This window comes from Emiliania huxleyi, assembly GCF_000372725.1.
Source record: "Emiliania huxleyi CCMP1516 unplaced genomic scaffold EMIHUscaffold_407, whole genome shotgun sequence".
Taxonomy (NCBI): domain Eukaryota; phylum Haptophyta; order Isochrysidales; family Noelaerhabdaceae; genus Emiliania; species Emiliania huxleyi.
This window is the reverse complement of record NW_005198921.1, coordinates 1-10,986: the sequence shown is the minus strand read 5'-3', so window position 1 is coordinate 10,986 and position 10,986 is coordinate 1. Positions and strand designations below refer to the sequence as shown.

The 10,986-nt window shown below is 64.2% G+C and overlaps 2 protein-coding genes across 2 annotated transcripts; one reads left to right on the top strand and one right to left on the bottom strand.

Annotated features, from left to right (window-relative positions):
• Positions 1 to 7,344: 7,344 nt before the first annotated feature.
• Positions 7,345 to 8,368, top strand: EMIHUDRAFT_445208 (hypothetical protein; the record flags this gene model as incomplete). Its single annotated transcript, XM_005769907.1, has 3 exons — positions 7,345 to 7,459; positions 7,508 to 7,752; positions 7,925 to 8,368. Coding segments are annotated over exons 2-3 (645 nt in total), but the record flags the coding sequence as incomplete, so codon positions are not given.
• Positions 8,369 to 8,623: 255 nt separating this feature from the next.
• EMIHUDRAFT_369960 (hypothetical protein) lies at positions 8,624 to 9,280 on the bottom strand (the record flags this gene model as incomplete). Its single annotated transcript, XM_005769906.1, has 1 exon — positions 8,624 to 9,280. A coding segment is annotated over one exon (621 nt), but the record flags the coding sequence as incomplete, so codon positions are not given.
• Between the last annotated feature and the right edge of the window lie 1,706 nt (positions 9,281 to 10,986).

Below are 10,986 nucleotides of genomic sequence, written 5' to 3'. Positions count from 1 at the left end.
TCCCCCCCCCCCCCGGGGGGGGGGGGGGGGGGCCCCCCCCCTTCCCCTGGGTGGGCCCAAGGGGGCAGGGGTTGGCCGGTTTTCCAAGCCAGTCCCCCCCCCCCCCCCCCAACCCCCCAACCCCACCCGGATGGGATACCGCTGGCAACACCCGATGACCCCCCACCCCCGCCCCACCTATGGGCTATGGATCCCTCATGGTTCTCGTCCCGCTCATTACGTCGCAGACGCTCCGTCTCGCATTTATTTTCACTCGCAGTAACACCGGCGGCCGCCGCGACACGTTTTATTTTTCCTAGAACCCCGGGTAAGGCCCAGGTATGGCCTAGGGCATCAGAAGGGACCAAGAGGAGTCCAGTCTGAGCCATAGAGCCCATGTCTTTGCCCCCGAAGGTCGCGTTCAAATGCCCGGAACGGACGTTACAGTGGTGTCCGGCCGGCGCGATCACCGAGCTGTGACGCTCAGGGAAGCCGGTTGAGGTGCTGGTTTCTTTGGCCAGGGCTGGCCTACGACCTGTGCTGGATCAGCTGAGCAAGGTTTGGGGAGAATCCCCCGGACAGATCTTCAGATATTTTGACGGATGACCAAAAATGGGCAAAAACGGCTAACAGAAGCAGCGCTCTGCTGCTGGGGGGTGCTGGCATCTCTGTACAGACAGCAGCTGTAAGTAGCATGCGTTCGAGTTGCGAGAATTTATGGTCGGCATCAAAACGTCAGTGGTCTCACCGGCGGGGCCTCCTACTGCCAACCGGGCTGTGCGGGGCACGCCAGCCTCTCTTCTACGCCTCTCGTGCCTCGCGGCGCCTCTGCTTCAAGGAGGGAAGATATACGGCTCTCGCAGCCCATCATACGCCGTGACACAGCGGAGAGCACAGCGGGCTGTACAAGTCCATCAGATAGTGCTCAATATCTTCGCATGCTCGTCGTTGGTGATATCCGCGCGAGGTCACACGCCACAGGCCAGCAATCACTCGGTGATGAGACTACTGATGTAGGCGCGACGCTCTGACACCGAGTGTTGCTCGACGCTGCGACGCCGCTGGTCACAAGTCTTTAGTAAAACGCCAGCACTCGACAGCACGAAGGTGTATTGGGCTCGAAGGCGCGGTGAACACAACCGCCTCGAGCGTACCGCTCAAACACGAGCCGAGGGGGCGGGAGGGGGGGCGGCGGGAGGCGGGAGCTGGGTCCAGTGCGCTCTGCTGCTGGGGGGGTCGCGACCCCCCCCCCCCCCAGCAGCAGCGCTCTGCTCCTGGGGGGGTCAGACCCCCCCCTAGCGGCAGGGACGGGCTTAGAAGTGCAGGGGGGATACCGAGCAGTGTGCGGCCGCTCTTAATCGTCCAATTCCTTTGTGCAAGAGCGGAGAGGGCTTGGACGGAGCGCGTGGCGGGAGGAGGGGGCAGGGAATGGGCGCGGAGGGAGGGAGGGGGGTATCAGCCGTGCAAAAAGCATTAATTAATAATATTAATAAAGAATTATTGCTCGCAGCTCGGCCCTTCACGGAGTCCGTCTCGATCTGGATGGAGGAACGGGTCAACCCCGTGAGGACCAGATCACGTTCACATTGTTTCAGCCGGAGAGGATGTTGACCTCTAGCTATTGGAGCCGCCCTTTCCGTTTGTTGTTTCCCCCACACCATTCGGCCAACTTTTACCGAACTGCATTTTACCACTCGGGCAAAGTCGACGATGAAACGTCCAAAAAGCGCGTCGAGCCGCCTCTCCGGAGAGCTATGCATGAAGCAGCCGGCGCGCCGCTCTCCTCTGCCTCGTTCTGCGACGCCGCCGCCGCCTGTCGGTCCCTTGCTCTCGCTGCTTCTCCCGCTTCTCGGCGTAGTTCCGCCCTCCTCGCGGCGTATTTTTGCCCCTCTAGTTTATCAAGCTCTCCTCTCGCGAGGACGACTCTTCTGACGCCCACTCCGATCATTTGCCGCCACGTCATTATTGCTCAGGTCCACTCTTTCTTCGATCACTTGCACCAGCGCTTGAAACGGTTACGGAAGTCCCAGTACGAAATACGATTGGATCCGAAAAACCTATATATGCAAAAATAAAATAAATAATAGAAATAATAAAAACCGGGGGAATTAGACACCACAGATACGCACACCGACGCCCGAAGTGCCAAGAAGGACGTCATTAGTACGAAACCTCAGAAAAAGGCCATGGACGCCGAGAGAACATTCCCCCGAGAAGGACAAAGAAAAAGGCTACGCACCCTCTCCTTGCGCGGTGACCCTCGCTAAGTGTCGCCGTTATCGGGGCACGCTATCCTGTGCAGGCAGGACAAGCGAGGGCGGGGGGCAGTCCCTCTGGTCCGATACTGGTGTGGTTCTGTCTCCAGTCTCGGAGGGGGGCCAAAAGGTAAAGAATATCTATTTTTTCTTCGATCACTTGCACCTTTACCACCGCAGCTCACCAATGGAGCTTGCGCCGCGGCTCGATTCACAGGCGCAGCAGCATTGCAAGGCATTCTCCAAGCACGGCCGCTCTGGCGTTGCGAGTGCACAGAGAGCCAGCACCAGCCGACAAAAGCACTGATCAGTGCGCAGCGGATCACCGCACGACACTGGGCACGGGACTGGCGCGCGCTGACACTAACAAGGCGCAGACGACGGCTTCCTTAGAAGCCGTCGTCCTCGCCATAGAGGAAGTGGTCCCGAGGCAGATGATCGAATCCGCAAGCACCGTAGTGCTCGCCGAAACAACCATCATCCCCCTCATCCAACTCCCACCGCTTCCGCTCCCGCCGCGCCCCCCGCTGGCGTCCCTGACGGGACTTCCCGCCCCCCCAGCCAGCGTCGCGCAGCAGCGCCACCAGGTCCTCGGTGAGCAGCAGATGCTGCCCAGCCCTCACCTGCTCCCGCCACCCCTCCACCTCCCCAGCGATGCCCTCCCCGCAAAGTAGAAGCTCTGTAGTCCCTCCGGCAAAATGTGTGTTCGCTGCAAACGCGCCTGTCAAACTAAGACCCTCACAGTGGAAGTAGTCAGCCCGCGCCCTCGCCGCATTCACCCCAAGGTGAGTCTGGCCCGCAACTCACACCGACTCCCATGTGCGGGCGAACCCACCATCGAGAGTCCCAAAGTAGAAGCTCTTTAGTCCCTCCGGCAAAACTACGACCCTCGCAGTGGAAGTAGTCAGCCCGCTTATAACCGGCGTTGGGATTGCCCCAATTGGGAATTTTTTCAATGTACGGCAACGTGGCGGGGCAGCCTTGCGGCGGATACGACTCACCTGAACCAAACACGTAAGGGCCCCTGAAGCAAGGGCATCGAATGGTGTTGTCGCAGCAGTATGTCCCTGGTGCGCCGCAGCAAAGTTCCGCCTCGGGCGCCGCAGGCTGTATCGGTACTTCCTCAAAGAGGACCTTTGGTGTCGGCTGATTCCCTGAGGTCGGATAGACGTCTACCGCTCTCACCCTTCCATTTGCCTCTGTCATATTTATGACCCGTGGGTGTTTGATGCCCTGGTTGATTCCTGATACTGCTCCCGGATCTATGTAGCTGCACGTTTGGAAGGGTGAGGTCTGCTCGTCGTGGCAACCCCACCATATGCCGCTCATGCTCGGCGGCGGCGGCGGCGACGGCGGCGGCGGTGGAGAGGCGGATGGCGGCGGTGGAGAGGCGGATGGCGGTGGGGGGCGCGGCGGCCGCGGTGGCGGCGGCGGCGATGACGATGGGCACTCGGGGCAGCCTTTACAGCCGTCCCAGGAGCAGACGGTGTCCCAGGTACTCGAATAGCAAAATGAATTGCAGTTCGGAGGCAGCGGCGGTGGCGGCGATGGAGAGGCGGACGGCGGTGGGGGCCTCGGCGGCGGTGGTGGGTGCGGCGGTGGGTGCGGCGGTGGGGGCCTCGGCGGCGGTGGTGGGTGCGGCGGTGGTGGGTGCGGCGGTGGTGGGTGCGGCGGTGGTGGGTGCGGCGGTGGTGGGTGCGGCGGCGGTGGGTGCGGCGGCGATGGGTGCGGCGGTGGTGGGTGCGGCGGTGGTGGGTGCGGCGGTGGTGGGTGCGGCGGTGGTGGGTGCGGCGGTGGTGGGTGCGGCGGTGGTGGGTGCGGCGGTGGTGGGTGCGGCGGTGGTGGGTGCGGCGGCGGCAGAGAGGCGGGCGGCGGCGGCGGTGAGGGCGAGGGCGAGGGCGAGGGCGAGGGCGAGGGCGGTGGCGGCGGTGGCGGCGGTGGCGGCGGCGGCTGTGGCGGCGGCTGTGGCGGCGGGTTGGGCGCCTTGCCAGGTGGGTAGGGCGCCCGCGAGATGTAGCACAGCTCGACCTTCTCCTTCTTTACGCCCTGCAGCGCCACACTGTTGCAGTAGTCCCATTGCGCGTTCAAGTTGTAGCCGGATGCAAATGTAGCCGCCGATTCCACATCCGTGGAATTGGCGAGTATCCAGCCGTTGTTGCCCGGTGCGCCAGTCCACAGCTGCAGCTTCTGACCCGGCATGTTCGTGAAGCCAGTGATCAACGTCGCATTCATGACCTCCCACTCAGATTGGGTCCCGTGCACAAAGTACTTGTGCAGGCTGGTCTTGGCGGCGTCTGTAGCGCCCGTGATCTCGACGGTCGTTGGGGTGGTGCCGCACGAGCCAGGCCGTGCCCTCGATGGCGCCCTCCGCCTGGGCGCTGGTCGTAAGGTGGCCCGACCACGGGTAGAGGTCCTTCTTTCCGTGTCGCGCGTGGAAAGGGGCGGCGTAAGACTGACCGACGATGCCGTGAGGCCTGTCGCGAGATGGCGCGTCTCCGCGCGCGGAGAAGCCTAGGTCCAGGCGGTGCTCGGGTCCCGCGAGAAGACAGCCTTTGCAGCTTTGCAAGCCGTGCACCGTCACTGTCCAGTTGCCCAACTCGAAGGTGGCGCTCGAGTAGCGCATGGCCATCTTGAGGCCGTAGCAGGTCTTGTGGCCGCGTCTGCCGAACCGGAACGGGCGGCCGACGCAAGTTCCATTGACGACCTGCCAGTCAAAGTTAGTGTCGCTGAGCTCGGACCCCCAGAATGAGGCGGTTGCGCTCCTCTTATGGGCGACGCGCGCGATGACGTGCGCCTCTACTAGGAAGGAGCCATTGACCGTGAGTGCCCCGTTGTGGATTGTGAAGACCGCCTCCTGAATTTTGACGTTGACCGAGAGTCCGGGCGCAGAGAGGAAGTTGTAAAGCACATTGTGGCGGCCGCGAAAGTCGGCCTGCCCGCCGTGCGCAAAATTTAGGTGCGGGTCCTGGAACACGCGGCTCTCGAAGCTGTTCAGGCACGGCTCAGTCATATTTCATTAGCGCGGGCGAGGGCAAAAGCGGGCTGGGCGCTGTTTTAGCCGCTGACCACTCGGCAAAGACGCTCGCGTTCGATCGATCAATTACTTTACGCACATATGCCGGGATTTTGATCGTCTATGGTGAATGAAACGGTTGAACGGTCGAACGGTTTTTTGAAAGGACGACTGAAACGGCTTCCGCCATGTGTAACGTCAAGCTCCGGGATCCAGCGGCCCAGTCAGATTTCTCAGTGTACGTACTTTTAGCTTACACAGTCTGTTGCGGGCATTAAGAAAACGATCCCGCGGCACGCCGCCGTTTCTAAGCCTTTCCACCCACCCCACCCACCCCACGCCGTGGTTTCTTAGCTTCGGCCGGCACCCCAGGTCAGCCGGGATCTAGGAATTTTTAGGTAAAATGACAATAAGGAAGCGCTGGACCGATGCGCCAGTCAGCAGTCTTGGGATGACAGGAAGACGCACACACCTCCATCCACACCGCCCAGAACACCGCAGACTTGGGCAAAATGACAAGTGCGCGCGCCGCAGGCGAAGAGAAATTTTGAGCGGGGCTCCTGTTCACACGTGTGTGGGCCCTTTCTTGGGGCCGCGCCTGCGGCGCGCCGTGGTTTCTTAGATTTTCGCGGAAATTGCTTGGTAGGATTTCTTAATGGGACGCTCTGGGAGAAAAGGGAGTGAGCACGGGGCTGTTAGGTTAGTTAGGTTAGGTAGGAAGATGAAGAACAGCCAGGCTCGGACTGGACACCAACGCGGTATGTGATCCTGTGTGAGCTCTGTGTCTTGGTTTGCCAACAACAACAACACAAATCTCTCATCGATTTGTGTTTTGTTAATCTCTCTCTCCCAACAACAAACAAAACAACAACCGACCGAAAAACGCGGTATGGGTGGACGCTGGATGATGACGACACGCACGAGCGACACACAGACACAAACAGGCTCACAAGACACACAGCCAGTTGGCTGCCGGGCTGTATCCGGGGTAGAATTCAGAGGCCGCGCCCCTCCCCCCCTCCGACATAGCTGAAATCCGTGCGACGAGCCTCGCGGCCATGCCGTCGATTACGCTCGAGTGCGCTCCCTCGGCGTCCGGCCGCGTCGGCCCCGTTCTCCTCAGCTTCCGTGACGGCCGGCCGCCGAGCGAGCCGCTCCAGCTCCGGCTCGAGCGCAAGCCCGGGTCGGGCCGGGTGCCGGACCGGGTGCGCGTGCGGGCGCGCGGCCAGCGCGTCAGCTTCGCGGGCGCGCCGGGCGCAGCGCACGGCTCCTATCTGCTCGGCGTGCGCAAAAAGGGCTCGGGTGTGGTGCGCCTCCACGCGCTCTCGGCGCCGCTCCTGATGGGCGCCGCCGAGCCGGACCCGGCCTTCGCCCCCGCGCCGGCGGCGGGCGAGGCGGCGGCGGCGGCGGGCGGCGGCGGCGCGGCGTCGGGTCGCGAGGGCAAGGAGGCGGTTGTCAAGCTGCTCGGCTCGGAAAAGGCGCGGAAGAAGCTCGCGGCCAACGCGGCCAAGCTGGTCAAGCATGACGCGGTGCTGGACGGCGCGTCGCTCAACGCGACGGTTAGCACGGCGCTCGAGGCGACCCCCGCCGAGGACGCCGCCGCCGCCCTCTCCGAGCAGCAGAAGAGGCCGTCGCACCCTCGCTTTGACCTCGCCGCGTCGGCCGCACGCGACGCGTACCCGCGCGACGGGATGGTCGGCGACATCGCGTGGGGCAACCTCAAGTGGGCGTCGCTCGACGAGATGTCCAGGACATGTCCAGGACACCTCTATGACACGTCCCGTAGGCTCGCTCAAGTGGGAGTCGCTCGACGAGGCGGCGCGCAGCGAGGCGCAGCTCTCCGCCATGGCCGGCGAGGAGATCCGCGTCTGGCCGCCCTTCGTGCTGCGCGTGCTGCGGTCTGCGCTGCCAAAGGCTGGGAGAGTCGCCGAGCGGCAGACGAGCGAGCGAGCGGATGTGCTGCGCGGGCTGCTTTACCTCACCTACATGGTGCGCCTCTACGGCCAGAGCCGCGCCATCCCGCCTCCCGCCGCCGCCGACGGCGACAACCACCACCCGCTCGCCCGCAAGCTCGGCATCGAGAGTAGCCGAGAGTGGACGAGAGTAGCCGAGAGTGGACGAGATTAGCCGAGAGTGGACGAGAGTAGCCGAGAGTGGACGAGATTAGCCGAGAGTGGACGAGATTAGCCGAGATTAGCCGAGAGTGGACGAGTTTAGCCGAGAGTGGACGAGTAGCCGAGATTGGACGAGATTAGCCGAGAGTGGACGAGAGTGATCAGAACGCCGTTGTCCGCTCGCCGGGATGGCCCTCATAGATGCACCTCCTGCACAGCAACTCGTTTCTCCTGCCCTATGCACCTACTCCATCCTCCACCTCCACGCACCTGCGCATGCTCCTATACTCGTCCACACCCCGACTGTGTGCTCCTCCTCTCCTGCCCCCAGGCATCGAGCCGATGGACGCGTGGCGCGAGCTGCTCGTCCGCTTCACGGCGCCGCAGGGGGGCTCGTCAGCTTAGATGCCGAGTGCAGACCGGCTCTCCCCAGATCTCTCCCCAGATCTCTCCTCAGATCTCGTAGCCCAGACGCCGAATGGTGTTCTCTCTCTCCCTCCCTCCCTCTCCCCTCCCCCCCGGAGTTTGTGGCTCTCGTATTCACGCGTCTCCTCATGGCGCAGGCTCGTCGGCCGACGACTTGACCGTGACGCGCCGCCTCACGTCCGAGAGCAAGCACAAGCTCGCGATGCACGCGCTCGCGCTGGCGCTCTGGATTGGCCACGGGCAGGGCGACACGGCCGAGCTGGCCAAGCTGCTCTCTCTCACGCCCAAGGAGGCGAACCTCTACCTCCGCCAACTCGGCTGTGCGATGCCGCGCACGCGAGGCTCGACGGCGTGCAGCCTCAAGCTGCCGCTCGAGCTGCCGCGGGTCGAGCAGGGCCGCGCCGCGCCAAAGAAGCGGTAGCTGAGCCGCGAGCGCCACGTGCCGCGCGTCCGCCGCCCGGAGAGGAAGGCGCGCAGCCAGGCCAGGTCGCCCCGAGCCAGGTCGGCGAGGCGGTTGTTGGCAAGAGGGCGCCGCTCATTCCCGATTCCGCCCTGAGAAAAAAACTCCATTTTCTTTTTTCTTCTTCTTTTCGCCACGAAGCTTGGCGCTGTTTTTCTTCTTTGTTTGCCGGCCCCTGCTGTTTGGCGGGTTTCCCTGTTCTTCTTCGCGCGGCCTCGCCCTGCTCCTATGTGATATGTGAAAACCACACAGCGTCAGCGGTCAGGCGGTACACATCTGATCTCCACCCACCGCTGACCAAAAGGCGTCATGTTAGCCGATCCGCATGACCGAGATCACCGCGCGGCACCAAGTGCTGCGCTGCGCACAAAGGGCCCCTACTCCGTCTCGCGCGTGATCGCGAAGCCCAAGACGCAGTGGCCAAAGTCGAGCGCCGCGATGCCGTTCGTGGCTCCGGCCGAGTCGAGGTGGTACCGCTCGTGGATCTCGTAGAGCGAGAGGACGAGGAGCGCCGCCCGCGCGCGGGCCGCCGCGGGGAAGAGCGAGTGGCTTGCCGGCGACCACAGCGCCGCCGCCCGCCGGACCAGCGCCGCCGCCTCGCCCGCACCGCCCGCGGCGCGCCGCAGCGGCGTCGGCTCGCCCTCGTGCAAGCTTGCGCCGCTGCGCAGGAGGCAGGTGGCGCGGGCGGCGGTGAGGGTCTCAAGGTGCGCGAGCGGCGTCCAGCCGCGGCTGGCGACCAGCCAGGCGGCGAGGTCGGCGTGGCCGCGGCTGTTTGCGGCCTCCTCGGGCGTGCCGAAGGGCGTAGCGGCGCGGGAGGCGCCGTAGGAGGAGAGGAGCTTGGCGACCTCGAGGTGGCCCTGCCAGCACGCCATGAGCAGCGGCGTGGCGCCGTTGTTGCGGGCTTGGCAGACTGCCGCGCCGGCCTCGAGGAGCAGCCGGATGATGTCGACGTGGCCCAGCTGGCACGCAATGAACAGCGGCGTGGCACCGTTCTGCTTGGCTTGGTTGATCGCCGCGCCAGCCTCGAGGAGCAGCCGGACGCACTCGAGCTGGCCCTTCTGGCACGCCATGTACAGCGGCGTGGCGCCGTCGTTGCCGGCTTGGCTGACCGCCGCGCCAGCCTCGAGGAGCAGCCGGGCGATCTCGAGGTGGCCGTTCTGGCACGCGATGAACAGCGGCGTGGCGCCGTCGTTGCGGGCTTGGTTGACCGCCACGCCAGCCTCGAGGAGCAGCTGGGCGCACTCGAGGTGGCCATCCTCGCACGCGATGTACAGCGGCGTGGCGCCGTTGACGTTGGCTTGGTTGACCGCCGCACTCGACTCGAGGAGCAGCCGGGCGCACTCGAGGTGGCCCTCCTGGCACGCGACGTACAGCGGCGTGTAGCCTTCAGCGTCTGCTTGGTTCACCGCCGCGCCAGCCTCGAGGAGCAGCCGGACGCACTCGATCTCGCCGTTGAAGCTCGCAGCGCTCAGCGGCGTGGTGCCGTCGCTCATTGCTCGGTCGACTGCCGCGCCGACCTCGAGGAGCAGCCGGGCGATCTCGAGGTGGCCCTTGTCGCTCGCGATGAGCAGCGGCGTGACGCCATTCTCCTTGGCCTGGTTGGTCGCCGCGCCAGCCTGCTGGAGCAGCCGGACGCACTCGAGGTGCCCCCCCTCGCTCGCGAGGAGAAGCGCGGTAGCGCCGTAGCTGTCAGCCGCCCCGACGCCGCCCTCGAGCAGCAGCCGCACCGCCTCGGCCTGCCCGTGCCGAGCGGCCCAGGTGAGCAGCGTGACCGCTTCTCGGTGTCGTGCCGCGCGTCGAGCTGGGCCGCGAGCGACGCCGCGCGTCCGCCGCCCGGAGACGAGGGCGTGCAGCGAGGCCAGGTCGCCCCAGCCAGGTCGGCGAGGCGGGTTGGCAGGACACCTTTTTCAGTGTACGTATCTCGCAAATACTTGAAATTTTCCAGGCGATCGGATTTTTCCGCACCCTCGAAATTCGTAACAATCGCCTCGCCGCTCCACAATGCCTTTCTCCGTTGCCTCCAGCCGCGCGGCGCCATCGTCCTCGATCCAGTGCCGGCCTGTGACAAGCTTGGCAGCTCGCGGATCGACGATCGCCACGAGCTGCTGCCCGGCGACCGCCGCTCGCCTTCGATGACAGTCGTAACAATCGGCGGTGAGCGGCACCTCCTTGGCCCAGCACCGGTGTTATCACGTCTCAGCTGCTTCATTGCCATGTCCAGTTATGGCGGAGACGCGCTGATAGCATTCCTGTGCACGCAGTTGGACCAGCACGGCCATCGGGTGCGTGGCGCAAAAAGACCTGTTTGCGCTGTCTTCGATATCAGCGGCTACATGCGCTGCTGCGCGTACCTGTGATTCACACATGTTGATCACATCCATATACCTCACTAACATACAGCTGGCGAGCATTGCATCCCTCGTCTGGCCATGCTGTGCATCATCTCACCGTATGCAGCCGTATACGCCCACGGTGCTCACAGGGTCGGGCGTCACGGTGCTCGTGGCAAGCATCTCCGTCACTCTTGTGACTTGTGGGCTTGGTGGTGTTGCCTCCGGTGCTACTGCTGGCTAGGGTGCCAATGGCGCGACGGGAGGCGGCCATTGGCGCCACTACAGCAACGATTGTTACGCCGTGGAAAAATTCCGGATTTCGTGCCCCGAACCGGCCGACACGTGGCCGCATATATGTGTATATACCACGTCCGTATTGTGGTTCACTTACGCGTGGTCGGACAAG